This window comes from Rousettus aegyptiacus, unplaced genomic scaffold (genome assembly GCF_014176215.1).
Source record: "Rousettus aegyptiacus isolate mRouAeg1 unplaced genomic scaffold, mRouAeg1.p scaffold_m13_p_2, whole genome shotgun sequence".
NCBI classification, from domain to species: domain Eukaryota; kingdom Metazoa; phylum Chordata; class Mammalia; order Chiroptera; family Pteropodidae; genus Rousettus; species Rousettus aegyptiacus.
Window position 1 is genome coordinate 33887592 of NW_023416295.1, and position 21170 is coordinate 33908761.

The following is a 21170-nucleotide window of genomic DNA, read 5'->3' on the forward strand; positions in this document are numbered from 1 at the left end:
ACCAGGGTGTTCCCACTACCACAAATTTCAATATAACTTCATTGTGGGAACCAATGGTAACAAACACCATATGAAATCCATTCATAATTATAAAGTAATCTTAATTGGAAAATAACTGAGTATTTAATATTTATTCTCCATGGATACCGTAAGAATTGGAGGGTAGAAGACATTTGTTTGGAATTTAAAACTTCATATGTAAAATCTAAGTTACTTTCTAATACATGTAATAAAGTAATCTTTAAATAGCCTCAAAAGTAATATTAGGTCAATAATTCCATAATGTTCAGATATAAGTTCTATAATGAAAACGGTAAACTTACCCTCATTTTAAAAAATCAGTGTTATTATTAAATTAGTAATAGTTAATTTGTCTTACACAGAATAAATGCTAAAGATTTATGAGTATCTTTCAGAATAAAAATTAATCATTCCTTGAAATGGTGGTTTAAAATTGAGGTATACTTTTCCTATATAACTCTCAATACCTATCATACATCATGAAAGGAGCTTGCCTAACAAGCTTTAGCAGGGTTATAATCATTTGCTTTTGGTTACATCATATATGTTTGCATAATTCTTGCTTCCATATTTGACATATTAAAACCATTTAACCTAAGCAGCACTATCCTAGCCAATTTCATTTCATACTAAAACTTTCTGTTTAAGTGTTCCTCTAGTAACTATACATTTTTGCAAACACAGATAATCCCAATGCATGGCACATAGTGTGTAGTCAAGCAAAGTAAAATGGAAAATTAAACTATTTAAAAGCTACAAAATGGTGGAAATGGGAAGAACCATAGAATTTATTCAATTCAATCTTATTGTTAGAAAGATGAGGAAACCAGCTCTAGAAGGTTACCCTACAAATAGTGATTAAATATTTTTTAAAAAATCAGCTGGACAGTTTGCCCAAATTACTTAGAACACTAACTTTCAAGTGGTATTCCTCTAATTGTAGAGTTTGTCTGGAAGATCTCAGGGACTACTGGGGAGTCCAGGGGTCCTGGCTATCCATCTCTTGTTAAACTAGATAAGGTCTTGTTTTATCTGTTTCATATGTGGGGTTTGGTATGAAAATTCATTTGAAGAAGGAATGCCACTACTATAACAAATATAATGAGCATGACTTTGGATACCTGAGTCAATTTCTCATTTTTTTTTCTGAGTCTAAATTTAGATTTTTTTCATTCTAACAATCCCAATAGCACCACAGGATAGTAAGGGGGCCAAGCCAATGTCGTGGGAGGTTCAACAGTGTGGCCTTCAAAAAAAAAAAAAAAAAAAAAAAGGACTCAAAAAGATAACCAGGCCATGGCCCCAATGGGAATTGCACACACAAACCCTGAGTCATCATCTTAAATTTTTCAAACTAATCAACTGCAAAATCAACACAAGCAGACATCAGGGCAGTGCCACATATACTACAGCTACAAAGCACTGACGTCAAGGCTATATTTTTAACAGGTACTGACCACTACGTCCACTTTAGAAAACTCTGGACATGGGGCTGTTAAGCAAACCTCACCTGACAGCTCGTTTTTTCATCTTTGACAGAGAAAATTTCACTTCTACAATCACAAATCATGATTAAAGGAGTCTAACAAACTTGTAATTCTACCTAATGGGTCTATCACATTTCAACGATTTTAGATAAACCCGAAGACAAAAGAATGTCTTACAATAAAAACTGAAATACAGGTTCACTCATTAGGTTGGATATTATCCCAAAAAGTTATTAAATTAAAATCAACTATTTTTATTTTGTTTTTAATCATAAAATAATTTTGTTAAAGAAAATAACCATTGCAGAATCTTTTTTATTACTAGATTGGCTTAAAGATCTGTAGAATATAAAATATAGTTGGACTAATACATATTTCTTTAGCAGACTCCTAAAAAGTTTTTCAAAGGTAAAGATTAAGTATTCCTTAAAAAATATTAAATTATATAAGACAACCTGAAATATTTAGGTTAAAAGTCTAAGTAGTACAAGAAAATATATTCTTACAGTCATCTCTTGAGACCCAAGTAGTTAAAATATTCTATTATAAATACACACTTTACTATTCTGAACTTCTTTAAAAGGATTCAAGTAAAATACTCACAGTTACTAATCACTCCTCCCAGTGGATCGCCTTTAAAATCAAATTCAATATCCATATATTTGCCCTGTCAAAAAAATACTTTGTGAGTTTTCAGGTTCACCTCAAAATAGGCAGTCAGCATATCTTATTAAAGAATAGCATACTAAGCTCTTTATACATTTGTTTAAATGTAATTAAGAAAGATACAGTTTATGTAACCATGACACAAAACAATATGCCTCCATGAATAATTCATATTAAATACCACATTAGTTCAAAACTAACATATTCCACTGCTAATTCAAGAATAGATCTTCTCAGCCATCATGTAACTTTTCCATTTCAGATTTGTGTTTCAAATTCTGAAAGGTATGTATATTCGAGTCAAGAATAAAACTAACAAAAATAAGTATTCCTTGTATATGCACTAGTTGAAAAGATAAATTATTTCATTTTTATAGGCAAAATATGTTTTAAGCCATGGCTAGAAACTCTAAACATACACTGGATGGTAGAACACTTAAAAGTACTGTTTTTATATCTACTCAAATCAAATACATAATTATGTGGTTTGGCCAGCTCAGAATCAAACACTGAACAGTATTACTCTCTTAGGCTTTTGATCTAGATTACACAGCAATATATAACCAGGTTCATATTACACTTTACAGATTGTGCATTAAACACAGAGAAACACACAGGGCTTTCATACTACGATTTTTAAAGAATTGGTCTATAATTGTCTAGTTAAAAAGTAACAAGTCTAACAGAATAGCCCTGACAGCTGTTTTTTGTTTGGAAACAGGTGTGTTGATCTAATAAGTAGTCTTTGGTTTCATTTCATGTTCTACCTTAGCAATAGTCAGATAGATGGTTTATAAATAATTCTCCCAAAGAATTACTTTAACTCTTTTCTATTTTCAAAATAATGGTAAGGGAGAAGAAACATGATCGCATGGCACCCAGTCAACGATGCAATTTACCTTTTATTAGCTCATGCATGCTCTCTCACCTCCTCTTCATTATCATAGGTCATCTGCCATTTTAAAGTCTTCACTTATTTTTAAGCGAAGGTCTATCAACTACTTCCTAGATACTGAAGCCTTCACAAGGGAAAGCAAGGAACAATTCCTACCCTCAAAAACTTACAGTCTAGGGGAGAATTAAGACAGGTAAACAGGGCATTACTGTGTATGGGGACACATCCTACAGTGGCCATGGTGCTATGCACAAAGAAAGAGGACAAAGGAGAGCAGGAAGCCTGTCCTAGCTTAAATGCAAAGTATCAGAAGTCAGGCAGGCAAGGAGGTGGGAGAGCAGGAAGGAGCAGGCATAAGAACCGGCATCTGTGAAGCTGGTGAGGGAAGCTGGAGCACATCATGACATCAAGACATTCTCCTGACAGCTAACTCAAGGCATTAAAGCTTCCTAAACAAGGATGCCAAGATCAGGCTTGCCTCTTTACAAGATCAGTCTGGCTAGCGTGGAATAGACTGGAAAAGAACGAAACCAAATGTAGTTGAGAGGAGGTGGCAGTAATCAGAGAAGAAATGTTGGTAGCTTTAAAAGGAAAAAGTAAACAGTTGAGAGCTACCCAGAGAGTCACAATGATAGGTCCTGGGTGGATGTACAAGGTAAGAAAGAGGAGGACAAGGATTAAAGAGTCCAGGAATCTGGCTCAGGCAACCAAGTATATAGTGATGTTCCATGATGGTAGAGGACAAAGTAGGCAAAGCAGCTACAAAGGAGGGGGGAAAGGGTAACATCACAAGAGAGTGAGAGGTTGATCGTATGAGAGGGGACAATTTTGACGCAAGGGGGTCCCTGGGCATGACAGGCCATAGGATAGAGCACAGGTAGAGGAATTAGGATCAGTATGACACCAGGGGTGAAAATTTCCCAGTGTGACAGCAAGGTGTATATACAGATATAGGGACAGGTGAGGCGCAAAAAAGGTTGAAGGTTTAGATTAGGAGAAAGATGGTGATGATGATGAGATTTCTGTGAAGTACACAAAATATCATCAGCCAATCAGCTAAGAGTAAAGGATAGGATGTTTGAAGAGAGTAGAATAAACACTGTGGAGAATGAAAAAGGAAACTCAGTAAGGATCAAACATTGGACAGCACTGAGAATTCTGCTGATATTGGTATGGCACTCATCCCATTTGGCCACATCCTCATTACTGCCAAAAGCCTGGTTCTGATTGTGTCACTGTCTACTCAGAAATAACCAGTGGCTTCCCACTGCCTACAAAATAAAGTCCGAGACCCTGAATCAGATATTCCAGTTGAGTCCTTAACCCACCTTTCCAGCTCTCTGGCCCGTGGCTCCCTTCCAGACCAGACCCTCTGGTCTAGCCACTAACTGACAAGTGCAGGTCCACACTGGTTCTCTCCTTGGCTTCTCATGATGCTGTTGTAGTGTCAGCTCTGCCTGCTCTCCATTCGATTTGAGCACATATAAATCTTACAGGCCATTCAGGACTGTCTGCTGCCCCAGACTCCCCCAGCTTCTCTATTCTGAGCTTCATAAAACTTCATCTGCATCTCTCATGGGGAACTTATTATGAGTTGTGCTGTAATTACTTTTAGAAAACATGTCCATTTTTTCTGACTAGTTTGTAAGCTTCTTAAAAGTAACATCAAAAATGTTTTCTGAGTGCCCTCTATGGTGCCAGGTACTGTTCTAGAAACTGAAGCCCCAAAGTGAACAAGAAGGCCTAGGATCTTGCTCCCATGGATCCCACTCTCATGTAAACAGGGGAAGTGAATATAATAATTCCAAAGATTAATGAATACTAGAAAAAGAATAAAAACAGGATGAAGTCACAGAGTCTAGAAAACACATCATGGAAAGGACATTTGAGGCGATAACTAAATAGTACAAGATGCAGGCCACGCAAAGATTTGAGGACAGAGCATAGGCAACTGCAAAGACTAGGGCTAGACGGTGCTTGGTAGGCCTGACAGTCACGAAGGCCTGTGTGGCAGAGACCGAGTAAGGGCAGACAAGGGCAGAGCAGGCCCCCCAGCCTATGCAGGACCTACCCAGGGAGCCTGTACTATATTTCAGGTTCAAGGGGGAACCACCCAAGGCTTTCAGTAGGGCAGTGATGAGACAAGTTTGTAAAGATCACTCTGGCTGCTGGTAGGAAAAGGATAATAGGTTGCAAGAGGAGATGCAGGGAGACCTATGCTTAAAAAATAGAGTTTTTAAAGAAAACTTGGGTTTTTCATTCCTACTGAATGAGAGGTTTGGTAATAAAATTTTTCCAACCCTCTAGGTTCTTTCCTATACTCATCAGTGCTTGACTTGGCTCTTTGTACACAGCAGATATTCAACAAATTACTCTTCTCCCCTCCCCTGAAATCCTTGGCTGAGAGCAATGACTTCCAAAGCTTTATTATTATTATTATTATTATTATTATTATTATTTAAAAAAAAGTGAGTCCCTTTCTTAATGGAAGCTTAATATGTCAAACTAGAGGTGATGCTAGAGGTGTGGGAGACATTGTGAGTCATTTTCAAGGGAGCACTGGTCTAAAATGTCAACCACAACAAGTTTGCCTAACTAAACCACTGCAGGATCAACCAGATTTCTCAATGACGCTCCAAAGCGAACAATTCTGGTTAATCCATCAAACACTGTCAAAGGAAATCGATTCTCTGGAGTCAAACCACTATTACATACAGTAGTAGCTTTAAACACAATAGAGTCCTACCATAAGATTACAACATGGGTTTGAGTATGGTACTGGTCAAGTGACAGACCACAAAGCAGAGAAATAACTAAAATGTGGCATGAAATGACTTAGTTTATAATCCAGTATTAATCTCAAATCCCAATCCTGTTATAATAGGATTTCTCTGAAGTTTCTTAGTAAGTCAAATCACCTTCCAAGCCTTTCATTAGATTTCAGAGTCACAAAGTAGTAATGACTCTTTAAGCAATATGGTTTTCTCTACTTTTATAGTCTATAGGCTAAATCTATTTGCAAATATTTTTTGTAAAGTGTGTGTAATTTACAAACAGCAAAAATAAAATCTCCATAAAAAAGCTTGAGCTATTGGAATTACTTCTATCTGCCCACACTTTGCTTCTAATTCTATTCATGTAATGAGATTAGCCATGTTACCGCAAGGAGGAAAGGCATGGCTCAAATCAGTTTAACAACTGAAGGGGCTAATCCAATGGAAAAAATTCACAGCTTCTGAATTAGGAACCTCCCACTTTCCAAGCTATCAAAACTATCTCCATGGAAGGTCATTTTCTTGCCTTAAGTAATGGATGACTCCAGTAAGAAAAAACCAAAAGGGGCTAAAGAGGAAGGGAAGAGAAAGGGCAAGAAGGGTCTGGAGACGGGAAGCATGAAAGATCACAGAAAACAGTCCCAAATAAGGCATATGAGAAGAGAACTTATAAAGTAAATGATCTTTTATTACAGAATTTATAAAATTCATTAAACTATAGAAAAAAGGGCCCGAATTCAAAATGCCATCATCACACTCAACATATTTTCCTCAGCTGCCTCCAGGCAGTGTCTTTGTCCCTGTAAAGACCAGAGGCACAATAGATCAAGGCACAGCTAGAGATCCCCGTGGGCAGATGTGCAGAGTATATGCTGGAGAGCAATGGGAGATGATGCTGGAAAGGGTTCCGTTAGTAGAATTGGCATTTTCCACCTCAACCAAATTCCAAACAACTACCTTCAGTTTTTGCTATTCAGTCCCCCTCCCTGACCCTATTAGTTATCACTGCCAAACTGAATGATTTTACTTTCTAAAGTTTTAGAATATACCTCCATCCATTCTGATCCTGCTGCATAAAAGACAAAAGCTATAGAGTATACAAACTCGACACCCAGCTTATTCTTTCTTCTACTTAATTTCTGACTCTTAATTGCGATTTCTAAATACCAAAACTCAGATAAGTAAAGAGTGATTCTAAGTAGCCTCATTGAAATTACTCGTGGGGAAAAAAAAAAAAAATAGCTTGTCACTCCAAGAGGAATTAAAAAGGAAAATTCCAGAAAGCAAAAAATAGTCCTTATAAAACTTTTAGCATCTCAACAGCAATGGTATTCTAATTTTTAAAATTTGTGTATGAAGAAATAGTAAACATCTACTAGTTATTTAAACATACATGAGCTAAATATTAGTGTTAACACTTATGCTTATACAAATACTTACAAATCTAGAGGAGTTGTCATTCCTTACAGTCTTGGCATTTCCAAAAGCTATTAAGGAAGAAACAGTTGCATAGTTAAAATTGACAGAAAAATAATTTTGAGCAGAGATAAAACAAATGTAATATTTAACATCTATAAATCTTAGAAAATACAACTTGTAGCAATAACATTTCTGTCCAGAATTTCCACAGAAATATACTTAACAGAAGCATACTAAAGCTGCCATGTCTTATTATAAGTTCATAAAAAAGAGTCATTCCTATAATTCATGGAATTTTTTTAAGTATTACTGTAACTTAATCTCTTCTAATTCATCTCTTCTAATTAAACTGTTTTGACAGTAGTCAATTGAGTGGCAAGCAAGCCAGGCTTCTATGCTCTCCAATCATCATCATCAATGAATAAGGTTATTTCAGAGATAACTCCTACTTAAAATTACCAAAGATTTTGTGAAATTTAGTAAGATTTCCAGATAGAATAAGCCCTGAGAAGCTTTGTTTACTTAATTTTAAGTAAGCTATTTAAATGTGATTAAATACGCAACAAAAAGAGTAAGAGATTTCAAACCTAAGGTCATTTCCAATAGGCAAAATACTACACAGTTTGTCTGTCAGACCGAATTGAAACTTTCCAGAATATAATGAAAACCAAACTGGCCCATACTGCAAAATCCAAGTGTTCCAATCTCTGCTGCCTCAGAGTCAGGCTCTCCCACAGGACTTCCTTTTACTTTATTTTCCCTTTTTGCCTTTTGTTATTATTATTAATTTTTTTTATGGTGACATTGGTTAACTAAACCCAATAAGTTTCAGCTGTACATTTTAACAGTAAGGCATATATATTTACATTGTGTGTTCACTTCCCATGATTAGTTTTCTTTCTGTCACCACATATTTGACCCCTTTTACCCTGCCTACCTCCCTCCTTCCCCCATCCTCTGGCAGGACTTCTTCTTAAATGAGGGCACATAAGAGCCACGGGTTCATACTTCCCAGGCACGGAGTGATCCTGTTTAACATGGGTAGTTCACAGTGTCATAAGGTAAAAGGACTGTATCACCTAGCTTATGTGCAAGGCAGGGCCAATTAGTCCGGGCCATTGTAGCAGAGGATTAAGTTAAATAAATATAAGTCATATAAGCAGAGAGGATCCCTCTTTGATGCTTTGGAAGCTCAGCAGGGGACACCGCAAACTTTAACATGCAAACCCCATCACCTGGAGATCTTGTTCAAGTGCAGATGTTTTGTTCAGTGGGTCTAGGGATGGGCATGAAATTCTGCATTTCTACCAATGCCCCACGACTACCCCAATGCTGTTACTGGGATCTCTGGACCACGCTGCAGCTAGCAAGGACTGAACAGATACGATGATGTAGTGAACAGAACTGGATCTTTAGATTAAGAGACCAGGAGTCAAATCCCTGGAAAACTGCATCACTTCATTAAATTAAATGGTGAGAGTAAGATTAGAGTAACAAGAGTTCAAATGCCAACTAAGAACTAAAAGCTAGTCCAAGTTTTGAAAGTGTGGTGGCTGAAAAATTGACTCTTACTGGAAATTTCTGTTTGACTGTTGCTATGGGCACGTAGGCCTTTGATTATAGGAACATAACATTCTAAACAAACTTTCTGCTTCTGTAACCCCGCTTACACACCTGACCTGTGAGTTGACAACTAGTGAATAGAGGATAGACCTTTGTGTTTAGACAGAATGAAAAGAATGGGATTTGGGGCTTAAAAACCCTGTACCACTACATTTCGAGGTGGCTTAATTTGGGGTCTGCGTACCCCTGGCAGACCTGGCTGGCTGAATAAAGAGTGTTTCCTATAACTCACTGAGTTCTGATGGTCTGTGTGTCTTTCGGGGGCTGGCGGCTACAGCAAAAGCAACCACCAGATCAGGCGGGAAAGTGTATTAAAGTCAAAGTTCACCTTGGATACTCGGGAGCCAAACCTGATGCGTTGTATTTCAAATTGGCTGGCTTTTTTATGTTTTCAACTTTTAAAAAATAGATGGCTCCTGCTCAGTTAAGACAAAATTTACAAAGTCAGGACAAAGAATGTTTCTTTGTATCAGACATTCCCCTTGAAATGGGTATGGTTTGGTAGGTCTGACACCAAATCCTTTTAACTGAAAACAAACTGAGGTGCTATATTGAGTGAGAAAACCTGCACAGTCGAGAAATACTCGAACAATGATGTCTGTCGAAGAGGTTCACATTACTATCCCATGTCCATTACTAGCTAAAAAGCTTTAATAAATACATCTTGAGAATGGCAGTGTTGACCTAGCTATCATGAAGATCATGACATTTTTCGTGTTTTCACAGGCTAGTCCTTCCCGGTGGGTGAGACCACGTAAGCGTGCCAAGTTAACTAACTTGCACAGCTCCAAAGTCCAGCTCAAGATGCTGGTACATAAAAGACAGTTTATTGTGGTCTGAAGGTCAAGGGCAAGTGAAAGAATTGCTTCAAAAAATTTTTACTCAAGGCTCCATTTGCAAGCCATAAACCATCTTTTCATCAAACAAATCTGAGTTGCACATTACTAAACATAGCTCTAAACACTAACGTCTTTTATTGTGAGCCACAGAACCAAAAACAAGTGTTCCATTATAGAACACTTGAGACACATTCCTCAATTGTTTTTTTAAGTTCATTGTTCTAAATGTTCATTTACAGTAGCAGCTCCAGTTAAAAAGTAAAGCATTCCCATAAAAGATAATGCATGCCCACAGCAGACATTTCTTCCATTTCCTGCACTGGAGCTTTGCTTCAAAAACCACTGAATAAAGGGCCAGATTCTAATCACAGAGGCAAGCTATAGCATTCCACAGTGCTTCTCCTTTAGATCACGTTCTAAAAATAAATATACACAGAAATATAACACATGGACAGTATCCTAACTTAAAAGCAAAAAACAGTAAACAAAAAACGAAACACTAAAACAATGAAATGAAGACAGAGCACTTTCTATAATACCTCTTTATTCGTTACAGTACTGAAGGGGAATAAAGATCAATAAAAATATAATAGATGTTTCAGCCTTTGCTTTTCACAAAGTTAAAGTATTTTCATGGCTCTTATTTCACTGTCTGAGAGATAAAGATGCATGGTATTTCCTTGTAATAAAGTGGAAGGAAGGGGCCAGCCAGGGGTCCCCAACCTTTGGGCAATGGACCAGTACTGGTCAGTGGGCCACGAAGGAGGAGGTGAGCGGTGGACCAGCTTGTATTTGCAGCCGCTCCGCAGCACTAGCATCCTCACCTCGGCTCCACCTCAGATCATCAGGCATTAGATTCTCATAAGAGCACCAGTCCCTAGTGCCAAAAAGGTTGGGACCACTAGACAAAAACAACAGGCAGGGTTCTGTCCCTCCACACTGAGGGTATCCTCCCTACCCCAAAGCAGTTCTGCTTTAATCCATGCTAGATTTTGACATTCCATGACTGAACAAAAGGTTGAATGAACCCAACTACCCTTCTGGGCCAGGGGTGGTCTAGGAGTGATTCTGACCCCACAGGTGACATTTGGCAATGTCTGGAGACATTTTCAATGGCAATAACTACGGAGAGGGGGACTACTGGCACCTCATGGGTAGAGGGCAGGGATGCTGCCAAACATCCTACAGTGCACAGGCCAGCCCTCCACAGCACAGACTTAGCCAGCCCAAAATGTCAATAGTGCCAAGGTTCAAAAACTCTATTCTACCCCAATGACTGTGTTAAATGACAATTAAAACATGCTTACAACATAAAGCAACGTTAAGGGCTTGTCACCAATAGGGCGAGACTCTGATTTACTGTTTCCAAAGTAAAGGATGGTTTTTACTAATGGTTCAGGCCGACCTCCATGGCATTAAGGGGACTGGCCTCTGGCTTTGTTTTCTGATGGGATACCGGAATGAATGTTGGTGCCCCTCCCCCATCCACATGTTGATGCTCTAACCCCAGTGTGATGGTATTTGAAGACAGGGCCTTTGGAAGGTAATTAGGGTTAGATGAGGTCATAAGCCAACCAGGCTCCCACCACCACCATGTTCAAAGAGGTCATGTGATCACACGGCAGTGAGACAGCTGCCACCTATAAGCCAAGATTCCTCAAAAGGAAACTCACCTTGCCAGCACCTTGATCTTAGACTTCTGAGCCTCTACAAGTGTTGGAAAATAAATTTCTGTTGTTTATGCCACCCAATCTATGGTATTTTGTCATGGCAGCCAGAGCTGACTAATACAGATGACCACACATAGAATTTGAGCTCTACAATCAGGTTTTGGCTCTCTATTGCCCTGAAAACACTGGTCCTTAAATACTTCCCTGGCATAACCTTGGTTTCCCTGACAACAGAAATAAGCAGCCATGTGTATCACTATGCTCAAGTTGCTCTTTTCCACCAAGTTTTTCCTAGCTACCAAGTCCAATGCAAATATCGGTGGATCATTCTTAAGCAAAATTTAAGTGATTCAAATAAAAACTGAAAAAAGGGGGGGGGGGAACAGTCTAAGTGTGAAAGCTCCTTTTACATGAATAAACTGTTGCCTCCTTTAAGCACTAAAGCCAACAGTTCTTAGGATGTAGCTCGTCTGCTCAGTAGGTTCTTTCCTCTTCTCTCCCAGCCCACCACCCAGCACATCAAGTATCTGAGGTGCCCTGAAAACTGGATCTACTGTTCAAGTCACACCAACCTGATGTACACAGAAAATCCTACCTTCCAGGACTGGGTTAGACTGTAAAAGCTGTTCTTTGACTTGGTTAACTTCTGCTCCTTTTCCACAAACAGCTGCTACATAGGACATAACAAGCTTGCTGGCCTCTGTGGATGAAAACAAGCCATGTTAATAAATGAAACAGAAATATTTTTTAAAATTTTTGGAGGAAGGAAATTCGGGTTAGGGTACCCACTAACAGTGTTTTCAAATGACTCTATACCTGGGAGTAAATACTGCTTTAGAAATCTTTTTAAATATCTGTCTTTTCCATTTGATAACATGTCCTTAATTCAGACATAATAGGAATTGTGCTTAAAGGTTATCACCCGGCTGCTAAAAATTTTCTGAATAACATAGCCAACAAAATCTCAGGAGAACTGTCTTCTTAAAGCAATCATTTATATACAATTACTATATTACACACAGATGATTCGAGCCAAAAATAACTTCTTAATGTGGGTATCTTTACCAAATATATTTTTAAATTAAAAAAAAAAAACTTCTCAAAAACATTTTCTAAATCAAACTTGTTTGTTCACAATTAGACTAAATTACTCTTAAACTCGATTTAAAAAAAGTAAGCAGCTAATCTAAGGATTTCGATAGCAAAGAATAAAGCCTTTTCAGGGCACTATTGTTTACACAGGCTTCACTAGTAACCCTGAAAGGTAAACTACGAAAAGAAGCAGGCCACCTGAGGCACACAAAGAACTCTCAGCTCAAAGGTGGACAAAACTTGTTTGGGGTGGTTCCATCCATCTGGGTCTCTCAGTCCATGTCGCCTCTCAGCATTTGCTTCCTCAATGCTGATCCTTTTAATACTGAGTTCCAAAGAACACTAATAGGTATTCAGGAAAAATGAGGTCTAAAGTCAAATGAATTTGGGGGCCACTGGGAGCTAGATGAAGTGAAACAGGCTTCCTTTTTAAAGGGCTTCTCAGAGGATCACGTGCATTGTGGAACTCTGGAAAAGAATCTAGAATGCTGCATTTCGCAAACTTATATTTGCCATGGAATCTGTTCCTCATTGAGCTGTCCTGGTTCTAATGTTCCATAATCAGGATCTGGGAAATGCTCCTCATTTGGTTGCTTTTTCTCAAGTCTTTGCTCTGGTGGCACTGTCTGAGAGCAAGACAGCTTTCCCCAGGTAGAGGCAGAGTCCCTCTGCCTTTGAGTCCATGCAGGTAAATTTCTACACTGCCATTTCTCTTGCACAGACCTGGAAGCAGGTGGCTACCAACCTTTTCTCCATTGTTGAAGAAATAAAAAATGAACTGGAATGTGACCTTGGGAGCACTGCTCAACACTTGCTTTAGGGCCTTTGAGCAACCCAAAAGTGACTAACAGGAGCCACTGAGCACCAAAAATCTATGCAGGTCACATAAAGTGCTACAGGCCTAGGATGAAGCTTCTGGAGGACTAGCAAATATAATATGGGAGAAGTAACGGATCTCACGGAGCCCTGAGAACTGTGGTGAGAGGCTGGGTACTTCCTTCAATGGCTGGAGTTAGGTCTTCCTCCAATTTGCTTTCTGTGAAATGCAATGGTACAAATAGATTCTTTGCTGATCTGTGATACCCAGTTTCTGCTGTTCCTTTTTAAAGACTGTAACTGAAAAACATCAATCTTTTCATCTTTGCAATACCATTCTTCCAAAGAGCATTCTCCCTTAACACCTACATTGTGTAAAGTTCCTGATCTACATTTTCCATTGTTCTCAGGGTTTACCTAAAAGCTGGTGAATTGTATGTACGTGCTACAGTTGTTCTGTTCTGGCTGACCTGGCTTCGGTTATAAACAAAAGTTTATATATTACATTTTACTAGACTTCTTAGTGCCACATTTCCCTCTATCCCCCAGTCCAAGCTGGAACTCTTCTTCTGGTCACTTTGGGATATTTTTGGGATATTTTCTTTCCAGGCTTTCTGCCTTTCAAGGTCAAGTGAGACTGCCCTCCCAGCCAATTCCTGACATCCAACTCTGGGCCACCTCTCCTGAATCACCCTCACACTGCAATCTGCAGTTTCGGATCTGAAGCAACTCGCCTCCATCCGGGCTCTTTCTCTTCATTCTGCTTTCTCAGCAGCATTCTTTGCTCCCCCCCCCCCCCCCACCTACAGCCTCACATACATTGTGCGTATTCTTCTTTCTTGACATAAATTTCTGGCCTATATCTCCCCTGTTATAACATTAGAAGACTGAAAGCATTTATAGGCAAAATAACTGTCTCAAATATTGGCAAACACACACATACTCACTCTCTCTCTCTCTCTCTCTCTCTCTCTCTCTCTCTCTCTCTCTAAGGGTAAGTTTTCTTTTAGGTAAATTGACAAAAAGTATTAAAAGTCCAGGCCAGGCTGTTTGTTTGTCCCAATGATTATAGAACTCACTGCTGCCTCAAGCCTCAAAGTTCAGATATATGATCACACCAAATTCTCTGGAATATTTTTTTCTGATCCAAAATGAACTCCAGGGACAAAATACTTTGGAGGATGGGGAGGAAAATCAACCAAGAATCAGAATTCTCTGGTGGCCGCTAGAATTAATTTGGCCTCTCACTGACTTTCTGTTTAAAAATGGCACCAGGAGCATTTCTTTTGAATTTAGATTTGACTTACATCATCTGGCTGTTAAATTATATATAAACCCACAATATCTACTGAGATATAAAGATGGATTAACAAATTGAAATTAGGAATACTTTATTAACTTTAAAATCTATTTAAGTAATTCAGATTCAGATATAATTTTTTTAATATAGTTCAAGGATACTTATTTCTTAAAAAAAGTTTCTGTGTTCAGATTCCTATCTATCTTCAAGAATTCTAATACTGTGCTTATTTTAATACTTTATTTTTGGAAGCCAGGATTAAGAGTAATCTTCTCCAAACAAAATCTCATTGTCTAAAAGAGACAACTCTTGACATAATACTTGATCTTTAACTTAAGTAGTTTATAAGATATTCACCACTTTAGAGAAATAAGTACGGCACTAAGGATGAGATGCAAGGCCCAACAAAGTTTAGGGGACTGTTTTCATGAAGCCTCACCATGCTGGAAACAGGAAATAACAGTTATCTCATAAAGCTTTCTGTTTTATTTCCTTTTGGTTCTTTTGTACTAAAGTTCAAATAAAATGTAACTTTTATTCAAATATTAGGATGTTTATCCAAATTAAAATTTTATGTAATAATATCTATGAATGAGAAATATTACTTCCGAGGAAAATCACTAATTATCATCCTTTATATTTCCAAGTCTAGTTTCTTAATTATGTTGACTATTACAGGCACTAACTAAACATGACCTTGGCGATCACAGCATAAAATTATAAGCGTTTTCCTAAACAATATTTTTGAGTAGACTGTGACTATATTAGTCCAGTAATGACATACTCAATGATGATGTTCTTCACATACTGTAAAAATATAAAATTATTCTATTTGAGACAAATAGGTATATTCTTCACGTGCACTCAAAATTCTGAAAAGCAATGCCATTTTAGACATGATAAAAACACTGCATTTAAAATTGGCAAAAGGGGAAGGGAATTAAAAAGTACAAACTTCCAGTTACAAGTCATGGAAATGTAATGTAAAAAAAAAAAAAAATTGGGAAAATGTAACAGCATTACTTAGAATCAATTCTTAGACCATAATTTTCTCTAACTCATAGATACTTTACAAATGTAAATTTGTGTACATATGTTTGAATGTAACTTGAATCCTAAAATTCACCAACAGTCAGACAAAATATAAAGTTTTCAAAGGCAAAAATCTCTTCTCACCAGAAAATGGTAGAACCTCTCGAGTTTAACAGCTATTCTGCATTAACCAACAAACAGCCTGTAACAAAATGCTACTATATCAGAATTCATTTCTACAGAGAACAGAAAGGGTATATAGATAATAGTTTATGATTCTGGGGATTTTAAATTCCAATTAAGTTAAGAATGATAACTAATTAAACTCTATATTCTCTGGTACCTTGTACTAGGTTGTGAATAATATATGTTATTATGCATGTATTATATAATCATATAATTAACATAATGATTTTTACAAAAGAAAGGGAAAACAAACATGAAAAGTGTTTTGCAACTATGAGGACAAAAAGATGGGACTCTCACAGCTAAGATATCAAAACCTGTGTATGTTAACTGAGCAGGCTCCACATGGATTCAATCACTATGTCAAAAAACAGCTCTGAATATAAGCAGGCTCATTCTGAGGTTGTTGTCCCCCCCCCCCCCACAGAGCCTCTAATAAATTTATCAAAGAGTTAACAGGTATTCATGTATGCATTCATAGATACATGTAACATATATGTCACATGTAGATTACATAAGACATATTTGTCATGTTGCATATAGAGAGAACCACACATTTTACACATACACACAGATATATTTATGTACTTCTATACCTCTCTGTCTCCTTGGTTAAGATGGCCAAGTTTTCCTAGGGACTGAGATTACATAGGTCTGGTTGTCCAGTGACCTAAGGAAAAGACTGCCTCAATCAACGAGGTCATGTTTGTGTACAATGAAACCAGGACTCTGCAACACTGAAGAACGCCCTTTTTCGCAGTCCTGAGTCTGCAGTGCTGCAAAATAAACCAGCTACAGCACATCCAAACTGATCCAACAGGCAGCTGCAAACTGTTCTATTCACGGCACAAAAAGCATGGGTCCTGCAGTGAGACATGCAGCCTTTACTCCAAGAGGAGTCAGGACTGGCGATATTTTTATTAAAATACAACTATATATAAGTGGCTCTGATTCTGAAAGTTGACTATGAAATCTCTGAAAATTCACATAAAACATGTGGGTCAAGAGAGGAATTTCTCACATGAGGAAGAAACAAAACAAAAGCCCACTACATCCTGGCCTTGAGTTTGCTTAGCTATTCTGCTTCCACGTGTATATATATATTCGGCATTCTGAAACACGCATCAATGTTAAGGCTACAGTAAGTCAGTGACATCTCTGTCACTGACAGAGTCAGAGAACCATCGCAGATATAAAGTAGGACAAGGTCATTTGGGGTTCAGAACTAAAGGTCTTAATGAGCAAGGCAGACCTCATAACATTTTGAGCAGATGGCTGAAGAGTTCCTAGAAACTGATGTAATTGTAAAATTAGAAACCAAGTAATTTATAATGTTTTCTTATGTCAGGATCATCTTCTCAGGCCCACAGATTTATTCTGATGTCCTCGGAAAAATGTAGTTATGATGGTTCCCTCATGTTCTGCCTCCCTGCCCCCGTCACTGCTTGCATGGTTCTCCACAAACTTTTTGCATTCGTGGCAGTAAACTGTGCGTTCGCTGCCTAGAAACACTTGGGCACTACTCTGAAGCATGATGAATTTTTTTAATTTAGCACAGAAGTAATGAATTAAATAGGGCCACCAAAGAACTCAAAGAGTCCACACCTCTTTCTGAGTGCCCGGGTTACATGACACTGCAGTGTAAGTATGTCCTCTGCCAAGGAGGGCTTACAACCTAGTTAAATTAATTCTTATAAAGTAAGCCCTCTGATACCACGTGGTGATTCTGTATAGGCTATTAAGTAAAGACTCTTATTGAAAAGAGATACTATATGTAAAGTACATAGCACATTCTGGGCCCTCGATAAATGTTAGTTCTCTTCTTCTTGCATTTACCAACACAAAATTTTTAATAGCAATATGTAATCAGAAACAATTTTAGTGGATAAGATAATGTGATGTTTCAAAAATGGTCTGGTCTCCCTCTTCCCCACAGACATAAGATTAAACTCCCTCTCTGAATTCCTCCCACTATACTGATATAGAATCATTTTCCATCATTTTATTCTACCATAGGTAATCTCCATGTAACGAGGACATCGAACGACATATAAATTCTATGCATTACTCAAATTTATCATGTAATACAATTAAAACTGTAATAAAATTTGAAGTAATTTTTGTACCAGTGCTTCCAAAAACAAAGAAGAGTAAAAAATGTGGGAATAAGTGAGCAAAATTCTAAATGTCTCCGGGAACAGAGAAGTAGAAGATGCTATTGGAATCTAGGAAAGAAAAGGAAGAATTTAGCAGCTACCAAAGAGTACAGTTGAATGGATATTTAAAAATAGCAGCTCACAGGGGCAGTGTCCACCTCCCAGCACCAGGAGGTTTAGTGATAATGGACAATTGCAGCATCGTGAGATCTAGGAATCACAGTAGCCTAAAGATAAGACAAACACTTCAAATGACCTCTAGGCAGTGCTGCTCAAAGTATGATCCAAGGACCGGACCAGCATTCCTCAAAGCTGGTTAGTCCATGGACCTACCATTCTACGCATAAGGGTAGGATTTCAGAAGTTTTTGTAGCAATTTGGTAGTTTATTCTGTCTGTTGAAACTAAAACAAAAAATTAGAGACTGAATATTCTGTCTCCTTTTATTTCATTGTGTGGTGGTATTGGACAGCAACAGATTGGGGAAGAGGGCACGTGCTCACAGTGGAAGGTTGGAGAAGCGCTACTCTAGGGTGTCTATGTCATCCTCCCTGGCTTCCTGCCTGAAGTGGCACCTAGCCTTGTATGCCGCACACAGAATGGCCCTACCAGAGGCAAAGGTGACAGCCCTGAGCAGCAGCTATCCATTCTCCAGGTTATGCAGGGGCAAAGGGGTCCTAGGAAGAACTAGATGCGAAGAAAACGTTAGGGAGAGAAGAATTTCAAGTGGTGAAAGGGTCACTGAAACCAACAGGACTAGTTATTAAATAGAAAAATATTAAGAGAAAACTACCGAAAAGAATGAACCCATGCCTCTAGATTTCTACCAGAAGAATGAAGTGGTTTTATGTTTGTTTTTTCCTCTCGGAAAAAAATGAACGTCCACCCTCCAAAACAGTACTAGCAACCTCCACTCGGTTTTTCAATAAAGATGCATGAGCCCACCAGGAGATGGAATCTCACTCCACGAGGCTAATAGTGGATATGCTGTCTTCTTGGAACATATGTTCCAGAGGAGATGAGGAATTGGCCGAGCCTAATGAAACCAGTGACCACAACCCACTTCTGATGACTCACTTAGGAACAACTTGATATAATCAGACCCTCAAAGAGTATATCTTTAGTCATGACAAAGAATGAGTAAAAAGCTAAAAAAACTAATAGGCTTAGGCATATTTTCATCTTGTCTTCCCTCGCACTTAAAGAAAAAAGAAAGATATGTCAAATGAATAGGCTTGTAGATATAGACAAAAGAACTGGGTGGGGGGGAGCAGGTGGCATGTGATACACCATCATACAAATGTTTTCTGTCAGGGGACAAAGATTTTAATTTGCCTTATTACCATTTTCATTGATCAAGTTGGAAAAAAGAGAGTTTTGAACAGCCCATACCCAAAGGTTCAGATGAATGACCTAACAAGGGATGGTAAACTCTAAATCATGGACAACTAAATTACCAAGCTAAGTGGAAACATTTAAATCCCACTTTGGCAAGCAGAAATTACCAATTATCCAGCCTTAGCTATAAAACAAAAATATTTTATAAAGAAATCACAGGGATGTAATGTACAGCACAGGGAATACAGTCAATAATGTCAAAATTATTTTGTATACGGTACAAGATATATCGAGGTAATCACACCAAAAGGTATATAAATGTAGAATCACTATGCTGTACATCTGAAATTAATTTACTATTGCATGTCAACTATACCTTAATTTTAAAAAAAAACATTTAACAGATGAAATTGTTATGAAAATACCACCTCCTGCCTCCTTCATGGACTCAGCAGTTCCATCAAAGAAACCCACTGACAACAGCAGTTTAAACCTGTACAGTTTGGACTCAGCAAATACAGCTCTTCTGAACTTTTTCCAGGTAGCTGGGTACCATGTGTAAAATCACTTTCTCACTCAAGATCATCAATCATGCAAAGTGCTTTTATTAAAAGCACAAAGAAAGCAGATAATCCCTCCATTTGAAGGTTTGTTTTATAGGGAGGTGGCCAGCCTGTCTAAAAAAATATACAAAAATCTCAATTCTTTAGGCTTCAGAAGAAAACTCTAGAGTGAAAGTCAGCATTTTCCTGGTGCATTCACTCACTTTTTTAGCAGAGAGAGAAGCTGTGGTTTTGGCCTCCCAAAGCCCAAATAATTTGGCATTCTTTAGGGAAGGGGTAAAACCTCACGGACCCTGGTTCCAGGGGAAAGGTAAAAGCAAAATACTCAAGGACTGAACTAGAAAGGTCTAGAATCTATAAATAGACACCCACATTGGTTGGAAGTCTTTGCTAGTTTACCTGCTTCTTCACGTTAGAGAAGAGCTAAGTCCTTCCCAGAGAACATTCTGTGACCTTAATCAGTAGCTCCTACAAAGGAGTCTGGTGGCCCTAGGCAGATTTATGCTAATGAGCCATACCTGCTCTCTTAGCTATGGTCATTCTGTCATTCTGTGCAGCATTTACCTTCTAGTGGAGAAAAGTGAGGTCATCCAGTGGTGGCCTTACCTGTTTTTCCTGCTCCGCTTTCCCCAGTAATGAGAATACACTGGTCTTTATCTTGATCTCGCAGGGATCTATATGCTTCATCTGACAAGGCAAAGCTGCAGGGGGTAATGGAAAAAAAATCCTTAGACTGCAGCTCACAATTATGTGTTTATGGGATGTAACTACAGTCCCCTTACAGGGCCACTGATATGCTTTAGATAGAAAGCCGAGACATCACATTTGATTTCCTTAAAATTCTTAAATAAATAAACCATCCATTCTTTGTGGCCCATGTTACCTTTTCCCATGCATTCTCAATGAATCAAAATGGTACTGATTTACTGTACTCTAGTTATACTTTATTTAATGCACAAGATATATTTGTGGTTTATTTTATTAAAATCTAGGCAATTCAGAGAACCAAGGAGAAAAATGTTATATCACATGTCCAAAGCTAGATAATGTTGAGATTTTCAGGACAATACACTGGACTTTCAAAATAATAAGGAAAAAAATCTTTTCAAACATCAAGAAACACTATCAAATACCAAATAGCTGATATTACCACTACTAAGCTAAATATAGAACTACTGCCTTCACAAAGCAATGACTGAAACTGTCAAGTCCACCAGAGGCAAATGGTACTATGGGTTGCCATGGTTCTTGTCCACTCCCAAGCCCTCAAGCTTCTAACTGTACTCTATGATGA

General features: G+C 38.1%; 1 protein-coding gene across 4 annotated transcripts in view; it reads right to left on the bottom strand.

Moving 5' to 3' along the window:
- The window catches only part of MYO1B (myosin IB), a 158491-nt gene that overhangs the window by 62832 nt on the left and 74489 nt on the right, over positions 1-21170 (bottom strand). For all 4 annotated transcript variants that reach the window (XM_036237858.1, XM_036237856.1, XM_036237857.1 and 1 more), the window contains exons 4-7: positions 20483-20577; positions 11990-12094; positions 7284-7330; positions 2112-2175 (exon numbers count right to left, since the gene is read on the bottom strand). In XM_036237858.1, coding sequence (XP_036093751.1) covers positions 2112-2175; positions 7284-7330; positions 11990-12094; positions 20483-20577 — 311 coding nt within the window. The remainder of the gene's footprint in view (positions 1-2111; positions 2176-7283; positions 7331-11989; positions 12095-20482; positions 20578-21170) is intronic.